The sequence below is a fragment of the Colias croceus genome, chromosome 7 (assembly GCF_905220415.1).
Source record: "Colias croceus chromosome 7, ilColCroc2.1".
NCBI classification, from domain to species: Eukaryota; Metazoa; Arthropoda; class Insecta; order Lepidoptera; family Pieridae; genus Colias; species Colias croceus.
In genome coordinates this window covers 5,616,837-5,638,791 of record NC_059543.1, presented here as the reverse complement: position 1 = coordinate 5,638,791, position 21,955 = coordinate 5,616,837, and the positions used below count along the sequence as shown (strand labels likewise).

Genomic DNA, 21,955 nt, shown 5'->3' with positions numbered 1-21,955 from the left:
CCTGATAACTTTAAATTAAATTGAATGATAACAAGATGAAGAAATTTCAGTACAAATTGGTGTCAATAAATGTTTACTTGAGTGAATTAATGGAGGAACATAATTATTCAAGTGTAACTTCTTTAAGCGCGTTGAGAGTAAAATTTTAAGGTTGCGTCATGGCTATACCGTCACGTCATGGAGGAAGGACGCGATTTAGGTAGGTAGGTATCATTGAATCTTGCTAGTTAAGTTTCACTTCTGACACGTGTGCTCTGCAGTTCTGCACATACGCTCTTTTTTATATAGGTACGGTTACAATTCGACGCGTTAGAATAGGTATATGAACCTATCTATTCCAAGATTTCGGTTGGAAGCCATTAATAGAATTCCACCTTTACTTCTAATGGTGTTTGAATGGAATCTATAGAACTACGATAACACAATGAATATTGATTAATTACTAAACCTAAAAGCTTCGTCAGGACTTACGTTATTTTGTTACCTACGAAATAAATATACGAAAGAAATGGTAAAGATTGTGAATAATAAAATAAAAACGACGTGTGGCACTCGGGGACTGCCGCGGTAAAGCTATGCCTTCAAACCTCACCTCCGCCCGTCGGGGTGGGGAGCGTGAGGTTTTTTCGTTACGGAATTTCTCGATTCGGTCTCCGCGCTCAAGGCCCGCGATAGAAGCTATGCAATAGCTTTATAAATTATATTTAATGCTACGCTTGCATTCAGGAAGAGGTGATATTATATTATAATATGATGAAGAGCGGTGAAAACGAAATTTCATAGAAATAAAAATGTGTAAAATGTAATTAAAAAAAAATTAATAACATTAGGAACTAACCAATTTTAAATCATTTTTTTTATAATATGTTTTTTTCGTAAACAATTAAATGTATCAAAGCAAACTCAAGAATTAAGTTTATCGAATCGAAACGAAAGCAGTTAGCTGCAGCCTTTTAGAGTAGACCTACGTAAATCTTCCCCTTTATATCTCTGTCTAACATCAGATTTACCGCCTTATCGAACTTGAGACTTGAAAATGGATGGAATAGATACTTACACTTTTCTATTTCCACACGGTATTTGATTTATGCACTCTATTGAAATGTTCTAACACTTGAACTTGATTTTCGGCTGAGTCTTTTTAAGAAAAGAAACTTTTTCTTTTCCATGAAATTAATAATATAAAAGCATGTGTCGTAACAATATTGTTACGAATTTTATTATGATAGTGTAGTGAAGCAGGTATGTTTTTTTTTTAGTTTTTTCGCTCAAATATTAGGTATATAAATACACAAGCTTACCGCCCGCAGATTCGCCCGCTTTATCTAAAACCTAATAAATTATATATTAAAACCTTCCTCTTGAATCACTCTATCTATTAAAAAACCGTATCAAAATCGGTTGCGTAGTTTTAAAGATTTAAGCATACAAAGGGACATAGGGATAGAGAAAGCTACTTTATTTTATACTAGGTAGGTATTAACGATTATATTTTATTAACTTATGTTTTAATATTTTTTTAATAATATCTTAATTAATTTTAATAATTAGACACAAAATTTTAAACGAGCTTTAACACATCAACTATTGATTTTTGATTAAATCAAATTAATTAAAATATCATGAAATTAATAACTCTTTGAGAAAAACAAAATAAAACCTGAAACAAAATATCAATTTTAATATAGTTAAACGAGTAGTAAATAATAATTACTACTCACGTTATTTGTTTATAAACAAAACCACACAACAGAAAATCATCCAAAAGTTTTAAACACACACACAAAATTCCCGTTTTAATCACATTTTTCACACTTTATTCAGTTAAATTATTAGAAAAGGACGATAACTTTATCTCGTATCGAAGAGAGTTAATCTAGAGACGACCACTCACTTCGCGTGCCCGAGTTGCACTGAATTTGTAACTTTACGGCCATAGCCCATATTACATATAGGATAAAAGCTCCTTCAGTAAATCTGAATTTATAACCTTATGCGTGTTCAGACACTCCTTCGCAATGTTTATGTGAAGTAGGTAGCTTGATTGATGCCGCGGTAAATATTTTTGAGCGAGTTCATAAACTATTCGCCCGCTCGCGGCTTCGTCCGCATTTTTAAAGAAAACCCCGCATTGTTCCCGTTCCCGTGAGATTTCCGTAATAAAACCTATCCTATGTGTTAATCCAATAACTCTCTATATGTGCGCTAAATTTCATTGTAATCGGTTTAGCTGTATTTGCGTGAATGAGTAACAAACATACCTACACATACTCCTCCATCCTCACACTTTCGCACTTATAATTTTAGTAGGATAGGTCTACTAGGCAGTACTAGCTGTCCCGCCAAACGTTGTTCTGCCTTATTCTAATCACGGGGTATGAAAAAATGGATGTTGGCCGATTATTTCAGTGTTTATCGGCTGGTAGAATATAATAAGACGGTCCAAATTTGATCAGATTTACGAAATTGATTTCTTTAGGCTTTTGCAAAGGCTTCTCTAACATTTTTGGAGTATAAATTGATAAAAATATATTTAATTTTTATATATTATGATAATAATTGTTATCTTCTATGTAGAGTTATTCTAATTTGATCGACGTTCGTTCACAGAATTTGTTAAATTTGTATATGAGGTAAGATAATTCATGCGGATATTATCTACATAAATTATTAATGTATAAACAAACAATAACAAACAACAAATAACCACCACATTTACATTTTGTCCATCCGAATCAGCAATACGTCTAATAAAATACGATTATGCTGATTATGTTATATCCAGAAAGACGGCTAATAATACCAAATACTTCCAATAATTACATTAGATAATTACCTACCTACTTAAAGAAATTAGTTCGAATATCCAAAAAGATTCTATAAATTTTCATGTCAAATTTAAGAAAAGGAAATAAATAAATACTGTCATAGGCACCGAAAATGTATTAAAATATATTTAGAAAAAAATCAGTTTAAATTGTAAAAATCATTCAAAAATTCTCGTACAATGCCAAATACGAGGCGTAGACGATTCTCCGTTCAGAATGAAATACGGGGACGTGATATGATGAAGTCACAGAATGGGACGCAAGTGAAGTAATAGTTAATTTTAATATTTTGTATGTTTGTTTGATTTTAGACCCTAAGAATAAATGTGGTAATTTTTTTTACAGCGCTAACCAAGAATCGGATATTAAAGCTATATTACAATCACCGCTAAACATTAAACAGAACAAACCCAAATCAAAAATATGTCCCAACACTTCAAAGAAATCCTCCAATCTCCATATTGTAGATCAATGCCAAAGCACTTCTTACATTTTAGCAGCTACTGATGCTATTTCACCAACAATAGACAAAGACGTCACGGCAAGCTCTAGTAATATTGATTTATTCAATATCTTAGGTGCAACAGAGGAAATTATGACCAAAAAATTACAAGATGCTTCCAGTGAAGAACAAAAAAATATATTTGAAATGAAGCATGTAAGCGAAAGATTTCCAACAAGACGCGACAAACATCCAAGACAGCATAGAATTAAAGTACGTAGCCCAAAACGAAAGCCTCCTAATATCGAGAAGCATGAAGTTATGAAGCGGTCTGTGGGAGTCAGTTCTATAGATTGGAGTGAAAATGAAACAGTAATACAAGACGAAGTTCAACCTGAAGTGACAGAAGATTCTGAGGCAACGGTTGAAAATGTACAGGAGGAAGAAAGACCTAGTACTTACTCTATGGACGATATGTGTAGAATATGTCACGGTGGGGAATCATTATCTCCGGAGCTGGGTCAATTGATATCAGCCTGTTCGTGTAGGGGTACTGTTGGGAGAGTTCATGTGAAGTGCTTGGAGCGATGGTTAACAGAATCTGGAAAATCTAGGTGCGAGCTATGCGGGACTAGATATGCTACGCGACGAGTACATAGATATGGTGTACTGAGAGCTTTAGTCATGTGGATTTTGAGCCAAAATGCTAAGCAGGTAATAAAACAATTTTCGGTTTATTTTATTAATTAAATTGGTCGAATACTTCTACAAATTTTAAATCAAATATCCACATCTGGGTACGTAGAAATAACGAACTCGTTTTTTGAATAGGTATTTTAATTTAAGTCTTAATTGCCACTTAGTAACGGTTAACAGATTTCCCAGAAAATATATCAATATTGAATTATTATTAAATTCCTCGGACGGTTTTTGGTATATATAGCTTACGCAATAATATACAGGAGGCCATACTAAATTCATTTTAATATTCTGTTTCAACATTCTTCAGCAAGAAGTAAATAAAGCTTGAAGTGCTCCTTTAGAAATTATAGCAGTCGAGTTTAATGAGTTTGAATTATTAAATGGTACATGTTGGTCGTCTCCTCCGCGTTAAGGTTATAAGAATTATTATAAAATAAAAAAATAAATAATTTTGCACTCTCTAAGGCACTTTGTTGACCTCTAAGCATAGTTTTTTTTATATTTTTCTTATTCGGTAATTTGATATTCCCAGATTAATTTCTTGGAATTCTAGGCCAATTTAGAACTATTTCAAGATATAAAATGGTCTACTTATAAGGGAAATTTAATTACGGTAGAGGTAATTGATTTTTAACCGACTTCAAAAAAAAGGTGGAGGTTATCAATTCGGCTGGTATGTTTTTAAGTACTTACCTCTGTTTAAAAAAAGGATGTTTAATCTCTCAATTGAAAGACGAGTAATATATAATAATTTTGCTTCGTAAAATAATAATGAATGAATGATTATTCTTTATTGCACACTTAATACAGGATTAAAAACTAAGAGCTATACAATTAATAACATGTACAGAGGGCGGTTTTATCGCTGTAAGCGATTTCTGTCAGACAACCCGAAAATTTAGGAGGATTTATGGTGGTGGTGCATTACAGACTTAAAATTTTGGTTTGAACTAAAATGAAAAGTATAATGAATAAATATAAATAATTATGACCTAAAGTATACTGAGCTTAAAATAAATTTAAAAGAAATCTGTGCGTGTTTTGGTTAGCAACATTCGGAGTGAATTTCATTATTTGCGGTCCAAAGGTTTACATTAATTCTCGGCGTACAGCAACATTTATTGCCCAATTGAGAAATTAGGTATGTACTGATCCTATCTGAGCGTAGGTAATTAACTACTCACATGTCTAAAGAGTAACCACCAAACTCTAAATAGACTAATATTAAAGAAACAAGTTGCAACAAACATTGTATAGGTTCTGAAAATCATACTGTTTAGATTGAACCAAAAAGACATGATACTACACGAAACAATTATACTACAGTCAAAGTAAAAAGAATGTCCTAAAATAATATAAAATCAACTTTAAAAAAGAAATCCTTTATGATTGAAACTTCAAAGATAGTCCATTGAAAAGTTACATTTGGGGTTGCATTTCTTAGAGGACGCAATTTTATTTTTTTGATGTGTAGGGGGGTTCAATGTGAAGCTAAAACCAAGTTTGTGGGGTCGCCACCCTTGTCCCACGGCCGCCATCTTGAAAATAGTGGTTGAAATGGTTTTTACGATATATCTCTTAAACTATTTATCTGATAACGCAAGGTTAGGCCAAAAAAATGTAACATTTCAATGGACTAAGAATATTTATGTAAATTCAAACAGCACCAATTCGCAGTTATATTCACTCTTTGCTATTTCAAATTCGCTTTCCTGAGAATCACTGCCAGGAAGCGAATACAATAGAACTAACAAACTAAATCTTCTACTCAATTCTCAATAGAAACTGCACTGTTATGACACAGTTTGAGCAATGTTTTTGATTTTTTAGGATTGACGATTTTTGCTGTTTTATCGCTTAGTTTTTCCGATGCATGTATTATGGTACTATCAAAATTTCAATCTCAACTCAAAATGATTTCAGTAGACGTAGGTTATTCCGGATTTTTAAACAACTGATCTATTACCTACTCACGAGAAATCCTGAATTAAAATATTAAAACACGCCTTTCTGATAAAAAGTCGCGTGTGTATCCCTACAAGCAGAGGGGTTCTGTATATTTTTAACCGACTTCAAAAAAAAGAGGAGGTTATCAATTCGGCCGGTATGTTTTTTTTTTATGTATGTACACCGATTACTCCGAGGTTTCTGAACCGATTTACGTGATTCTTTTTTTGTTCGATGCGGGATGGTGTCGAATTAGTCCCATAAAAATTTTATTCGGATAGGCCCAGTAGTTTTTATTTTATGAGCATTTTTGTCTGTAGGTATTTGTAAATTTTGCAAGTGCAAGTTTGAAGTCGGTTGTTTTTAACGCAGTTATCACTTGTATAATCTTTCAAAAATAAACAAGTAAGTTTGAGAAGATCTTGTAATATCTTAAGCGTTCGCTCTATGAAATACGATCAAACACAAAGTGCATCAAACGTTAAAACTTAGCATTTCAAATTTTAAGTATTAATTACCCTTTCGAAGTTTACAAAGATGTAGGCGGCGTATAATTTAATGAAGCTAACTCAGACCTCAATGTAATCCATCTAGAAGTAGTTCGAAAAAACTTCACTTTTACTAAAGTAAAACTGACGTTTTCACAGGAATTCCAATTACGTTTAACACTTAGATAAATTTTCTGCATATCTCATTTAACGCGCGTGTGAATTAAATTAAGATTTATTAAGCCTTAGTGGCTTATGCTTATCCGAGTGGAGAATACAATGCGCTATTTGAATATCTTATTTAAGAAATAAAATATAATTAACATACACAAACCCTCTCTTGTATTTATTCAATCGTACAAAGCTTTGTACTAGATGGTGCAAGACAACACTGACAATCAAAACTCACATTATTTACTTAAATAAATATGACTTTCATGGACACAGCAGCTTCAAGAAGTGCGGAAAAAAATGTTTAGTTCTTACGGTTCCCTCAGACGTTTACGTAACCTTCTTCCCATCCCCACTAAAATTGAGTTAGTACAAGCTTTATTTCATCCAATCCTCGATTATTGTGACTGTGCCTATCCCGATCTTAATGAAAACCAATTAGATGCTCTCGAACGCCTTCAGAACCTCGGTATAAGGTACATATTCGGTTTGCGAAAATATGACCACGTATCCCACTTCCGTACGAAACTCAAATGGTTGCCAATACGTTCTCGACGGAATGCTCGCATGCTTCATCTTCTACGGCATATTGTTTGACGCTAGAACACCGAACTATCTTAAGGAAAGATTTATATTTCGTCACTCCAACAGCTTGGTATTGAGATATCCTTACTCCCTTTCTCTTCTAATTCCATCTCACCACTCTAACTTTTACCATCACTCTCTTACTATGAACGCTATTAATCTTTGGAATTCGTTGCCAGATTCAATCAAACATGCACAAACCATATCTACGTTCGATAGTTTGGTAAAAAAATATTATCTTTCGTTATAAATTTATCTATTATATTTTAAATTTTTTGTATACTATTTAACATTGTATGTATTATTATTACATAATATGTAGGTATATATATTGGTGTACTATATATAATATATTATGTATGTTATTTTATTTATTTCTTTATTTTAAATATTAAAAGTGCTCTTTTGCTCACACCTCCATAAATGTATTCTTCCAGCATTTTCCAATATCACAGGTTGTCTGGTAGAAATCACTTGTAAGTGATAAGACCGCCTTTTGTACATTGTTTCTATGTGCTGTTTTTTACTCTGGTATTTTACTTGGTGTGCAATAAAGAATTTATTATTATTATTATGTTTCTCTTCTCCATAATACTCGGGTACCACCAGAAGGACGGTACCCGGATCTTTGGAAGGCTTACGTGGGGACACGGATCCAACACGCAGAGGCCCTTTAGAGACTTTTAATGTGTTGTGGGACACCAGCCGCAGCCTGCTCTTGACTGCACTATAGAGATACAGCCCTAGGCAGTCCGCGGCCGATGTAGAACTATTGCAGGGTATGGAAATTTAATAATTGGGCTATGGATTGGGATGCTAAATGGACTGGTACTGGGTACTATGGGAAACTATGGCCCCTGCCTCTCTACTAAAAGAAAGTAAAAATATGTTGGCAGGTGGTGACTCGCCCTCTCACTGTATGGGCCCCCGAAATAAGTCGCTGCAATAGTGCGACAAGGGGGCAACATATTGTGAGCAGCTAAGGGTGGAGAGGCGTCCCTGGACTTTAAACTACGATCACGCGCTCCCTGAGGGTCCAGCATCACGTGCCCACTCGCCACTTACGCTTCGCATCCACCCTTCGAGCTAAAAGCTCTCGCGACTCCACTCTGGCCGGCCGGTTAAGGCAAGCCGGAGATGAAGACAGGGGCCTCCCCCGGGAGCACTCGGTTCCCGCGGGGTCGCTACTCCCCGACACCCCGCCACAAGGTGTCCTGCGGGTTGACTGATTGCACGGGTGGAATATCTGTTGTCACGTAGACAACAGATATTCCAACCGTGGGCGATGGGGTCGTCACATCCCTACGCCCTTATTATTATTATAATTATGATGTATTTTCATGAAAATGAATTTCAAATGATACGCAAGCTCCTCAACAAAAAAAATTCTACATTTTTAGGGTAATAACATTCACACAAGGGAATAGTTCCACATTTTTATAACAGAGTTCTTAACAACTCGTCGTTTTAGTAGTTTTACAGCCGCCAGACGGCCACAGAATAATTAATAATAATTCAGTACACAAATTCATTCCGTCATATTTGTAATAATAGGTATTGTAAGTTATTGGAACTTATTATACACTCATATATTATTATATTAAATAAAAATATATATCATCGGAACATATATTTTTAATTATCATATCACACATTTCTGAAGCAAGATTTTCTCTACTTTATTCACTGTTTTCTAAAACCATTGTTCCATAAGATAATATAGTTCATATTCGGTCTAGCGAGTGACTTTTTTATGTTTATTTAACAAAATTAAAATCAGTGACTTTAAAAAAAAGACTGCTATGGGTAAATTATTTTAAACGTATAATATTTTTATAATACCGACCGAATACGACCCAAGTTAAAGCCTCTCCAAACTAGTACGTTTATTTAAAGATATAAAATTAGCAATTGTTTGTGTAAGAAATACACACTGAAATTATTTTAAAATATCCATGAATGAGTTGATCAAACATATAATAGCGGTTAAAATACAAGGGTTAAATTTTAGCCTTTGAGGGATTTATTAGTATAAATCTCATATTTTATCAAGCTTTTACAAAATAAATTGAGAAGAATTCTCATATAAGACATAAGTTGCTAATATATTTTTAATGGCTATAATTTTATGTATTTTTGTAACATTTACACTAAGGTTTCATGAAAAGAGTAATTATCTCTTCCAACATCTTAGCAATTCGTTTACCTAGATTATATTTTGACTACTTCTAGTTTAATAGTTACTAGCTAACTGCTTCTATAGTTAACATAAAAAAATTGACGCGTTTTATAACAGACATCCTATAAGACGTGTCAAACAAGTTGTTGGATCGAGGAATAAGGTTTTTGTGCAGAGCTCTAACATTTGACAGAGCAACATCTGTTCGTACAGCGTTAATATAATTTGAACCCGAACGAACCTTGGGAAATGGATCAAAGTAATCTTGTAAGACTTGAATCCATTTGCAATGGTAACAAATGGGACAGGTGGAGTTAATTAAGCACTTGTTAACACTGGAAAACTACGTTGTTATTTAGTACGCTTTCTTGTTATGTCTAAGTAACATTAACAAAGATCAACCTACCAAACTACACTAATTGAATCACAAGTATTGCGAAATATCTTTAAGTTTATTTGTTATGTCGTTGCTATCTAGTTTTTTAGTCTGATCAGTTGTTATTGTTTATTCAATGTCTGACAATATCTTTCGTTAGTTTTGACTAGTCTTGCGTGGGTCTAGGTACATATCTACATTCAATATTATTGTTTGATAGTATCTAGTAAATATTCCAAGGAATCTCATCTGCAGAAATATTGGCCTCTCAAAGCAAAGTCCATTCATTTATTCCAGTTAGTAATTAATATTCTCCTTTGAAAGTTATGTAATGTGTTGAAAATGTTATTTTCTTAGAATTAATTATACCGCCTAGTGAATATTAGCAGTTGCTACGTGCATAGACAAATAGGAAGAAATACATACTAAGATTTCATAGCCTATACATATTTCTTCCTTTTGTTAATATTAAGAGCTAGCGCGCAAGAGCAGCCTTTGTCTCCGCAACTATTTTGTCTCTCGCATCAACTCTATGGGCTAGTAAGAAAGTGCGCGCACGTAGCGACGCAACTTCCTATAGAGTTGATGGGAGAGACAAAATAGTTGCGGAGACAAAAGTTGCTCTTGCGTGCTAGCTCTTAATATTAACAAAAGGAAGGAATAGGTATAGGCTATGAAATTTTAGCTCAAGAAATTTCCTTCAAAATGAAATTACTGGTATCAACTATGTAATTTAATCTGTTTATATTTAAATTTCAATAAAAGTTTTAAATGTTCAATATTAATAATTCAATCGCAGACAATTTCAACAAAGCTTAAACCATCAAGTTCGTTCAGGGGTCTAGTTACCCCACTTACTAATGGACTAGCAGATACGCTAAATGTTGTAATGTTGCCTAAAAACATATACTTACTTTTTCTTACCAACACATAATGTACACAAAACTTTTTTCAAATCTGTTAGGCGACCATATAATAAGTAGGTATAATTAAGTATATAGATTAACACTATTTCTACCAAAGTTTATTACTTTCAGTTGATGGTAGACAGCCTGGGGATAATGCTGATGTCACCGCTAGCAGTGTTAGCGGCCTGGCTCTCTGGCAGAACCCTGGCTGGTCTCATGACGCAGGAAACCCATGTCACACCCTGGCCCTTAGCATCGACCTTTGTTCTGGCTTGCATGACTCTAGTAAGTGGTTAAATATGCAATGCATAAACGATTCAACGTGAAATGGAATAGAAAACTAAATAGCATATGTTTGTGAGAGCTTACACCTGTTAGTGTATGCCTTTCGAATAGGAGATGATTAATTATTAAGTACTAGGTTTCCGCCCGCGGCTTTGCCCGCGCTGTCAAAGAAAAACCCGCACAGTTGCCGTTCCCGAGAGATTTCCGGGATAAAACCTATCCTATTTCCCGGGGTAAAAAGTCTTAGTCTATGTCTTTTCTCCGGTATCAAAATATCTCTATACCAAATTTCATGCAAATTGGTTCAGCAGTTAAGGCGTGATTGAGTAACAGACAGACAGACAGAGTTACTTTCGCATTTATAATATTAGTATGGATTAGTATGGATTATTAAACATACTACACCCAAATGGCAAATGGTTATTTTCCCAGAAATTTTTGTTTTCAAATTCAATGCAATAAATGAAATACGACCAATTATAGATATATATATTTGTAACTTGATGGATATACGAACAAGAAATATGTACACACTCCTATTAAATATAAAATAGGGTTAAATGGGCGATTCCACAGCTGCAATTGCGGAAAAGCGAATATATTGTTTAATCCACGATCTGGAGTAAAAACCAGAACCGCAGGCGCCAAAATAATTACGTAGCCTCAATATAATAGTTGTTCTAATTAGCGCGGCTTGTTATTAGCACCGTGCTCCATTAATTTCTCAGTTTGGAGTCCTTTTAATACCTAAAAGTTTATCGTCAATAGGCCATTTTATTACCTATTGCGCGAAATGATCTAGTTAACTTACTAATTAAATTACTCGTGGTTCTCGTTTGTACTAAAATGGTGTGCTGCTTCAATCGCGATACTAATTCCCTCATTGAAATTTGAAATGTCACCGCAAATATTCCTGTTGTACTTACCTGGAATCCTAGGTTATTTGTAATACGAGGAATTCTTCAACTTCTCAACGGATAAGAATACTAGAGATGTTTTGTTGACGAATGAATAGCATGAGGGCTATTTTGATAGAATATTTATAATGTTATGCAGAAAAGTGACAAGTTGGGCACATACAAGCAGCCTATTCAACTGAATTTGCTTATAGTGCTGTTGTATTTACCACCGAAACTAAATAAATATACGATAAACAAGATAACAAAAAACTCTATCCATTCCAATCCAAAAAACGGAATTGCTGCAATTTGTGTTTTATTTCCTCCTTCCTCTTTATTTTGTGCCCCGTCACTTGAATGCAAATGTTATGTGATTCATTCAGCTTTTGGAAGCCATAAAATGGAGAAAACAAAAATGTTTAAAATTCCTACAAAGTTTTGAGATAATACAATTATTTTTTTAAACGAATTTCAGGACACAGTAATTTTGAAAATAGTTCTTTAAACCTTTTTCAATCAATGAATGACCTGGGCTAATGACCCTAAGCCCGTTGGACGTTATACATACTTATTAAAAAAATCTTGTGATTTAATAAATAAGATACCTGCAAGATACAAACCAACATTTTTACTAAGCGTACATTTTTATTCTCTCTCTTAAATTTATTATTATGATTTGATATTAAATATTATTTCCTACAGGTGTGTTACTACTGCTGGATAGTGTCAGCTGCGACCCGACACGCTCTTGGCTGGTGGATATGGTACAGATCACAGTACGAAGTAAGACTGCAATTCGCTATCGATGAATAATCTTGGCTTATTGAAGTGTGGGGATGTGATCATATTGTGATGGGATCTAAATTTTCGGTGCTTATAAACGCCTCGTCTGAATATTTGTCGTTTCATTTCTGCCCTTGAATTTGAAAATATATTTGTGACACGTGTAGGTTGTATTTATAGATCAGATTTCGTTCATCTCAATCTTCAGATAAAAAGTGTAGCGAAAATTATATACTCGACTGGAAAATTTAAAACAGTAAAAGACAACCTCCTTTTTTAAACTATCACTTAGTCACTGTCAGACAGTCTGTCCGTGACCACGCTCGCTGTAAAGTGTTCGAAACGTCGGGAAAATTATATAACGAACTATTGTAGCTGCTCCGCGCGGTTTCACCCCCGTGGCTCCACTCCTGTTGGTCGTAGCGTGATGATATAATATTGCCTATAACCTTCCTCGATAAATGGGCTATATAACACGAAATAATTTTTCAAATCGGACCTGCAGTAGTTCCCGAGATTAGCGCGTTCAAACAAACAAACAAACAAATTCTTCATCTTTATAATATTATATCACTTACTTACGTACTAATAGAAAATATCACTTACATTTAAGATTTCATTAAGAATTCTCCTTTATAGCAACGGTCGTTGCACTTCTTTTTGCTCTTTCATGAAAAACAGTTTATTGCACCCTTGTTAACATCAACATTCTGAATCCATTAAGGTGTGAAGATATTTAGAACAATATAATGCACTCATGATCACTCTTTGACGTTTAGGAGGTTATTGAACGGCTCCTTCATTATTATAATTTATTGACCCATGTCGCTTTACAAAATGAAAATCATCGATGGTCTCCAGCCTAATTTTGATTTTATATTAGTATTTTTTGATAGATTTAGTTTCATAGGATTAATAAGAATCCAAAAGCGATGGAAGCAGGTACGTTACTGAACCATTTATTAATTATTCTTAGAATAATTTTATGCTATGAAAACTAATCTTATCTGTTACTCCAAGTAAAACTAATTTGAAATAACAATTTCTGTTTTGAAGACGAAATTAATATAAAATACTTTTAAATCGTTAAATAAAAATATATTAAAGATCATTACGTCGGAGCATTTATAAATTATTTACTTTATGGCTCCGTGCAGACAGAGAGCGTTCTGCGTTCCGCGTTCTTTGTGATGCGAAGGATCTATAGCGCCGGCGCGCGCACACAGAACGCAGTTAGACCGCGGCGCTGCGCTATAGATCCTTCGCATTACAAAGAACGCGGATCGCGGAACGCTCTCTGTCTGCACGGAGCCTATTAAGCCACAATGTCTAGGTCGCCTTTGATCCTGTTGTTTGAATCTTCGACACGAAGCGTTTCAGAAATTATATTTATTCGGTCAAAATCATCTTACCTTATACAAATATCTACCTATACTACTTTAACATTATAAAGCTGAAGAGTTTGATTGTTTGTTTGAACGCGTTAATCTCAGGTGTCCAATTTGAAAAATTCTGACTTGCAAATCAAACGAGTGTAAATTTTAACAAGATATTTTATATTATGTGCTTGGAGAAATTGTGTATTCCGCTTACTTGAATGAATTTGCCAAACCAGATAAATAATTGATCAAACGTAGCTATTTTTTCAATTATGTATGAATTATGAAATCGAATTAAATAATAATATTTACTAATTTCGAAAATTGAGAAATTGTAGTTAAAAACGCAACAATGATTCATGAAAGTTAAAAATCTTCCAGTATTCACAATACCCTGCTATAGAAGATTACGTATAAAATCCTTCATGAAATAACCTCCACGAAATCCAAACAATGAGTTGTGCGAGTGATTAAAGACGTGTACATCTCTCATGTACGAAGGCCAAATTAACGTAACAGGATAAAGTGTATTTAGCAGGAACAAAAGCTCCTTTGTACCAGGTTTTGGTAATTTCGAAATCTTCTGCCTTCATTCGTATTGATTATTGTAAATATCAGGGATATTGGCGTGGATTTACAATGTTATAGAATGCAACCATCATTATACAATTATTGAAATATTATTTTTATTTAAATTGTATCCCTTGTTGTGGTGTAAACCTAATATCTTTAGTCACAGATCTTAGTCTATCAGTTTAGTATCTAATATTATGAATGCGAAAAAGTGACTATCTATCTGTCTCTTCTTTACGCTTAAGCCAATGAAGAGATTTGGATTAAACTTGGTACGCTATCTGCCAAGTTTAATCCAAATCTCTTCATCTTAAGAAGATATACAGGATAGATACTGACATTCTGGAATTGCCACGGGAACGGAAAATATGTGGGTTTTTCTCTAGCCAGGCAGGTAAAGACGCGGGTCGATAGCTAGCTTTATATAAAGCAAGGTAACAAAATTGTAATTCTTTGTAGATTTATTGTACTTAAATGCTTGTTTCCATCGGCCAGCACTTAAGACTTTGTGGCTTAATAGCTCGCAATTTATAAAAGCCGTTTACTTGAAGTTAATTACTTTTTAGTGATTAAAGAAAATTACAGTTAACAGTTCACTAAATAAAAACAGTTCGTTCATATTTTTGATTAGTAGAATTTTGTGATTCTATTGTTGTTTATACGTTATGATTTTATTACTTTTGCAATCAGTCTGGTAGCTTTTGAAAATTAGATCCATTACAAATGTGATTACAAACATTAAGCATTAAATCTTAACTTTTCAATGTCAGTCTAGATTCGTTTAAAATTTAAGAAAGATGAGTACTTAATTTATTTTATTTTCTGCCTCTAAACCAAACGGCTCTAAAACGTGTAGTCGAATTGAGATACCTCCTCCTTTTTCGAAGTCTACACACAACTTTAAAAGCTTTAATTTATTTAATAACTTATGGTATGACCTTTATGGCTAAACCTTAAATGAAACTCCTTCATAATGATCAATTTTTAATCGACGTAACGTCTTCCATCCAATCAGGCCAAGTTCTAATCACCTGGTAGAGTCGGCGTCCAGGGCTTTGAGTCGCGATCAGTTGTTTGTGAGCTACCACCTTGTAGTCTGGTGATAAGTGACCATTTTCCACACCACAACGGATCAATGCTTTTGTAGCGTCTAGCTGAGCGGTTGTTGGCGTGTCATCTGAAATTATAATGCGTAGAATAACTTCCCATAAGATGCAGATTTTTTGTAGAAGTTAAGGTAGATTTTTACACAACTCAGTCGCAAGACCTTAGAAACGCTAAATCTATATTTCTTCAACAGTCTATGAGAAGGGAAAGCAGATAGTTTAGTGGTTTTAAATATAGATACTTATTTCAGATAGTTTTTTTTAAACAACTATATAAAGATTTCCTTATTTCATCTTCTATCTCAGTATTTACGGCGAATTCAGGCTAGTAGATGCTACCTAGATTTGAGATTCTAAAGGTAAATCAATTCATTTCGAAGCTCATTTTTCAAATTATGCGGCAGCACGTTCAAGCGTTGTTTCAAACTCTATCTATATAGAATCATCAGAAATTAATCTATACTTACTGTTATAATTTCCTATGAAGGAAATCGCAATGGATTTCTTATTATAGCCTATGGTATGTGCACCGACGTGAAGCCAACCGCTGCCCTCATATATTTTACCGTTACCACCTATGAGAAATCTGAAACATAAAAGTATTCTAGAAAGACTCATTCTCCCTGTGACCACGCTCGCTGTACGAAACGTCGGGATAATAGAATAATTAATAAATCGCGTTTAAAATCCGTTAAAATCTTCAATTTCTAACTATGAAATACCAGTGGATAGAATTTTATTTACTGGAATTAATTTCTTATACGTAATAATTTCTTAAGGGTCGATGCAGGATTATTCTATTTTCACGTAATCTTCTTATTTAAGTCGTCAAAGCCTTCATTAAATGGTAGCTATACTTCACTATCTATTCTTACGTAGTATTTGTATTCTCTTTGCTATCTACTGCTAGTGTTATTTATTTATTTTATTTGTTACAAAGAATTTGTTTTTTTCAGTGAGTAAAATAAAAAATAATTAACTAGATTCAATTCACTGAACAGGTTCTAAGAAATCGTATAACTTATCAAGATCGGTCAGTGACTTATCAATAATACCTTTAATACTTATAAATAATGGTACCTGCTATTTTCATTTCATTTAAAATAACGAGTTTCAAAGTGTCTGCGTTATCGAGAACATGACTGCGGGAGGCTATATTTGGATTTGAGTACATAAATAAACAGGATAAGTAATAATGAGTTAGCAATACATGATTGATCAACGGAAAATTTCATCAATTTAGTTCGCAAACAGCGAAATAATTAGAAGTAAGAAATGAAAACAATTTTGAGCTTTTCATTTACGATAAATCCTTGATAATTCATATGTTAAGCAATATTAAATAATTTCTTAGAAATTGGTCATATAAAATATATACTAAAATGGATGTGCTTAGATTAATTTTCCAAGAAATATAAATACGAGTTTACAGTTGAATAATATTATATCCCACTCATATATATGAAGAAAAATTTTACTTAAATGTACGGGAATGATTTTGCTAATCAAAAATTTTAAATATTAAGTATAGCCTCGCATAACATAATATGAATCTAACGAAACCTGCCGAATTTATGCCAATAAAGAATTGTAATTCGGCAAATAAATCGATTGTATATTTTATACCAGCTGCGCTTCGCGGTTTCTCGTGGCTCCACTCCTGCCCCCCTAGCCAAGTGGATTTCTGTTAGCGTAGCGTTCAATAGAATAGACTACGAATGTATGAGATTGACGTAAGCTGTAGATAAACGTATCTACAGCTTCGTATCTACAGCTTACGTCAATCTCATACATTCGTAGTCTATTCTATTGAACGTTACGCTAACAGAAATCCACTTGGCTAGGGGGGCTGTTGGTCTTAGCGTAATGATATAGCGTTGCCTCGATAAATATCTAACACCGAAAGGATTTTTTCAAATCGGACCAGTATTTCCTAAGATTAGCGCGTTCAAACAAATAAACAAACAAACTCTTCAGCTTTATAATATTAGTTTAGATGACAATTTCATTGTACGTCCAATGAATTTATATCGGACAACGGAATTTATATCCTACGGAAGTCGAATCGGATCTATTTTTGAAACTATCAATTTAATTTCAGCAATTCAATTTCTATTAAAATTGAGTATCTCCTTGAGCTCTAAAGGATATTTTATTGCTTTGTGAACGCAGGTTGATCAAACACCGAGAAGCAATTAAGAAATACTACACTATTGTCTTTAATAAGATAAAACATGAAGTATGTTTACTTCTAGCTTCATATTATGTAGTTGTAACTATTTAAAAACTGTACAGGAAATCAACTGATTGAATGTAGGTATATGAAAAGTACACTTATAAAATATTATCGTCTGGTAAGCACATGGCTATTGTTTTTCTTTGTAGCATGTGAGTAAAGCCACGGGATCCAGCCAATTTACTGATAAGACTGATATTACTATTTATATCCATGTTAACTTACGACATTCCAATATCCCAGAATCCCAGCTCATCCATTTGAGTATCGTATAGGTTTCTGCACACGCGGCGTCCGTAGAACAGAACGGTGTGACTGTGTGCTGGATGATGACCAGATCCACTGGCCTGGGTAAGTACTCCACGTGCAAGGGTGATAGACCATCCCACTCCTTTTTGGATACAATGGGTGGACATGCTGGAATATAAAATAATATTAAAATCTGAATGTTGGTGATAGGCACACTTTTGGACAAGAAGGAATATATGTGAAGATAATTGATTCGAACGTGAAGTGAAGTTAGGTGAAAGTCATTTTGGGACGAGAATATTGGGCAAATCTTGCATATAAAGGGGATAATTATTGTAATGATAAAGAAAAACAAATCAAGCTCCACGAGATATAGAGGAGCCTTAATGTACTTTTATTCCATCTATTCTGGGATATTTCTTGGTTTAAATAATAATTTTTACTAGAAATTTAGACAATGTTACATATGAAACAAAAGCATGTTTTGTTAAATATATTATGTAGTACATATTGTGACCCGGTCTCCATCATGACAGCACCATCCATTACCCAGTAAAAGCCAAAGCAATAACGGACATAGCACATGTCGCCGACATTCGAGACTGATATAAACCAAAATAATTTCCTCAAACCGATATGGGTGAGCTAGAATCGCTTTCCAAAATTCCGGTTCGGTATATTGGTGCTTTTGGTATTTGGAATAATATTGTTGTAGGATAACCAATATTGCTATATATAGAAATCTAAAAAAAAATATAAATTTTGGTATAAACTAGAATGAAGTTGAAGGAAAATCTTGAACTAAACTAAATACCAATATTTAAAAGAAATATTAAGATGCAATTCAACTATTGATATGTATTTTTATGTCAATAAAGATAATTATAGTCATCATACAATGATGATGTGTAATTGTGTAATAAAGTAAATACTAATTAAATTACAATAGTAGGTACCTATAAGATAGACTAAAGCTACAGGAATAATAAATAACGCTCGGAAGTGTTTCGTAGTTCAGGTGAACGTTTAAACAACCATACTTTCAAAATTTAATATAGCTTTCTCATACAGTTGCATCCATACTAATATTATAAATGTGAAAGTAACCCTGTCTGTCTGTCTGTTACTCAATCACGCCTTAACAACTGAACCAATTTGCATGAAATTTGGTATAGAGACATTTTGATACCCGAGAAAGGACATAGGATAGGTTTTATCACGGAAATCCCACGGGAACGGGAACTATGCGGGTTTTTCTTTGACTGCGCGGGCGATGCCGCGGGTGGAAAGCTAGTATCTATGGCTGTAAATAATAGGCATGTCAAAAGTTCTATCCTAGAAAATTTCTACTATGTTAATTCAAAAGAAAGAGATACAATTAAGAAAATAAATCCAATTCACGTTTATTCTTTCTCCTCAATGTAGCACCTTTGATATTTATATTTGTTATAATTTTATTAGAATAACATTTAAGGAGCACTACGAATACACTCACCTTCTAATTCCAGATGTCGCAAAGTACCTACCATAATAATTGAAAACCAATGAATGATATTATAAATATTATAATACCTAGTTTTGCTACGCGACATGAAAAAAGAAAACATTTCACTCAATAGATAATTTGGCCAGTCAATGGCCAATGACTGTTGAATATTGCACGTTTTAACCTAATTAATGACTTCTCTAAAATATTTTTAAGATAAAGACTCAAAAGTTTATAACTTTCTCGAGGTCAAAAATTTAATATAAGAGCAAACTGTACCGAATAAATACCTATATTTTATAAGTCCAAGTAATTATAGCATAATTAAAACACATCCAAATTACAACAGTAATTTTCATGTTACAACCAAATTACATGCTTCGAATAGATAAATTATACGACGAAAATATAGGTATTCATAATTCACGTGTTTATTTTTAAACTAGCCTACGGCGTCGCTTAGCCTGTTTTATATTCCATCCAAATAAATTACAAAAATTCTTTACTTATTAGATTTAATGTTACTTATAAATAATTCTGAACAAGCCCTACTAGTGCTTCTATAATTCCCAGAGATAATTTTGATATTATAATCTTCAAGTGTCTATTTCGAGAATTCTGTTATTATAATATTTTTTGACGTAGGTATACAATAATGGTTCTCATGAAGAGTAAAGATGTACACGGGCGAAGTCGGGGTGGACTGCTTGCATTAAATAAATCTAAACTGTAATACAAGAAGGCCAAGGTTACAGATGGATAAAATCACAATCTAGATGTAACAATTCCTAAACCATCTAAAAGCAATATCAATTTGATACTAAATCCAGTATTATCCAGTTATGACTACGTTTTATTAACTCAACTCACGATATTATAGTGTCCTTTTGTAAAGCGTGCCAATGCACTATTTTACTACTATTTACCAGTAGTTTTTGTAATAAAATCGAAATAAAAGTGGAACTAGTGAATTGTGTGTTTCTTTCAAAAATGAAATTTGCAAAAAAATATTGTCTAACCAATATGTTAAACGTTTGTTTTGTCTTCATACCTTTAGTATTCATAATGAGTAAGATATAATATATTACTTATATTAAAAATGAACGTTGTCGGTTAAAAAAAGACCAAAAGGATTAACAATCTCAACTACTTACGATCAAAACAACAACTATATTTCAATGGAGAGACTTATGCGTTTTACTGCACAGGCTACAACATTACCAAGTACCATTCAAGTAGTTTTTCTCGATTATAATTAATATCCATACTATTCATCCAAAACATCCAAATATGTTGCATATGTATCTATCAGTAAAGAGATTATTCTCTCTAAAAAGAAATAGGTAGGTCAGGTATAGGCAAGGTTAGTTGGTTTAAAATCTTACCGCTTAATTATTTACGTAACCATATTCTTGGAAAAATGAATCGGTGCAGGGAATTCACCCAACGTAATCGGAACAAATTAAGTTGGTAGGTAGGTAGGTAGGTTGAGATAGTACAGGGTGTCTCAAAAGAAAGTTTATATTTTGTGGATGAATAAAAAAAAAGTAAGCGGTGTATTGAAAAAATGTTTATTAATTATTAAAGTGCATAATATGGGAATTTATTTCTTAAAAATAATATCGTCCAAATGCAGTCCATTGCGTTTATGGCACTCATTTGGTACCTACTTGTGTTGTGGCTTTGTCTATGATTATAATGTGTTTATAACTGTGGTTTATAATATCTATGTTTTTCATTAGTTATATTGAGTAAAATGTGCTTAATATAAAATATTGTACTTCAATAATCTATGTAATGAACTTGTAAGTTTGTAAACATTAACTATTTTTATACTTGATAATTTTTAACATAAATATAAATAACAAATCTTTTATCTACATAAAAATAAAATACATGACAAAAATATACACAAAATAAACTCACACGCATCCACAGCAATTAAACCGGATACCAAAAAAGCAATGAAGATCATGGTGACCTGCGCACGCGCTCAATGTCAGTAAAACACTGACCGCAAGCCGCTAGCCGCTAGAGTCTAGACGGAGCCTGTGAGTTTGGCTTATCTTGAGGTTAATCATCCCTGCGAACAAAAACTACTTAAAATATTATGTACCTATGTCAATTCAGGACTTTTGTCATAGTATTTACCTAGTATAAAGTTTGATAGTGCTGACTCTCCTTTTTCACGAATTGAGTGCTTTTCTCTTTATTCGATACATTAATTGATTTTGCGCTATCTAGTTCCATCATGTCTTGTTTAAATAAGTAGAAGTGATATTTCTGAACACTTTTTCCGAGTTATAATAATTAAAATTAAGAGCTCTCATCGA

The 21,955-nt window shown here is 33.3% G+C and overlaps 3 protein-coding genes across 3 annotated transcripts in view; 1 reads left to right on the top strand and 2 right to left on the bottom strand.

Moving 5' to 3' along the window:
- Nucleotides 1-1,902, bottom strand: part of LOC123693285 (tachykinin-like peptides receptor 86C) — a 61,324-nt gene extending 59,422 nt beyond the window's left edge. Inside the window, exon 1 of the mRNA XM_045638300.1 lies at nt 1,722-1,902. The gene's annotated coding sequence lies outside the window, so the exon portion shown is untranslated. The remainder of the gene's footprint in view (nt 1-1,721) is intronic.
- An 887-nt stretch (nt 1,903-2,789) lies between these two features.
- Nucleotides 2,790-12,706, top strand: LOC123693284. The gene is made up of 4 exons (XM_045638299.1): nt 2,790-3,096; nt 3,174-3,984; nt 10,756-10,911; nt 12,513-12,706. The coding sequence occupies exons 1-4, from the start codon at nt 3,008-3,010 to the stop codon at nt 12,621-12,623; spliced, it is 1,167 nt and encodes a 388-aa protein (XP_045494255.1). The 5' UTR covers nt 2,790-3,007; the 3' UTR covers nt 12,624-12,706.
- Nucleotides 12,707-15,516: 2,810 nt separating this feature from the next.
- On the bottom strand, nt 15,517-21,678 carry LOC123693360 (peptidoglycan recognition protein-like). The gene is given in 5 exon segments (XM_045638421.1): nt 15,517-15,722; nt 16,119-16,237; nt 18,113-18,164; nt 18,167-18,304; nt 21,549-21,678. Coding segments are annotated over 5 exon segments (558 nt in total). The 5' UTR covers nt 21,598-21,678; the 3' UTR covers nt 15,517-15,522.
- Nucleotides 21,679-21,955: the final 277 nt, after the last annotated feature.

Coding starts and splice junctions, on each gene's coding strand:
- LOC123693284 (XM_045638299.1), top strand. CDS start 3,008: ATGCCAAATACGAGGCGTAGACGATTCTCCGTTCAGAATGAAATACGG. Junction 3,097..3,173: donor CAGAATGGGACGCAAGTGAA/GTAATAGTTAAT, acceptor TTTTTTTTACAG/CGCTAACCAAGAATCGGATA. Junction 3,985..10,755: donor TGAGCCAAAATGCTAAGCAG/GTAATAAAACAA, acceptor TATTACTTTCAG/TTGATGGTAGACAGCCTGGG.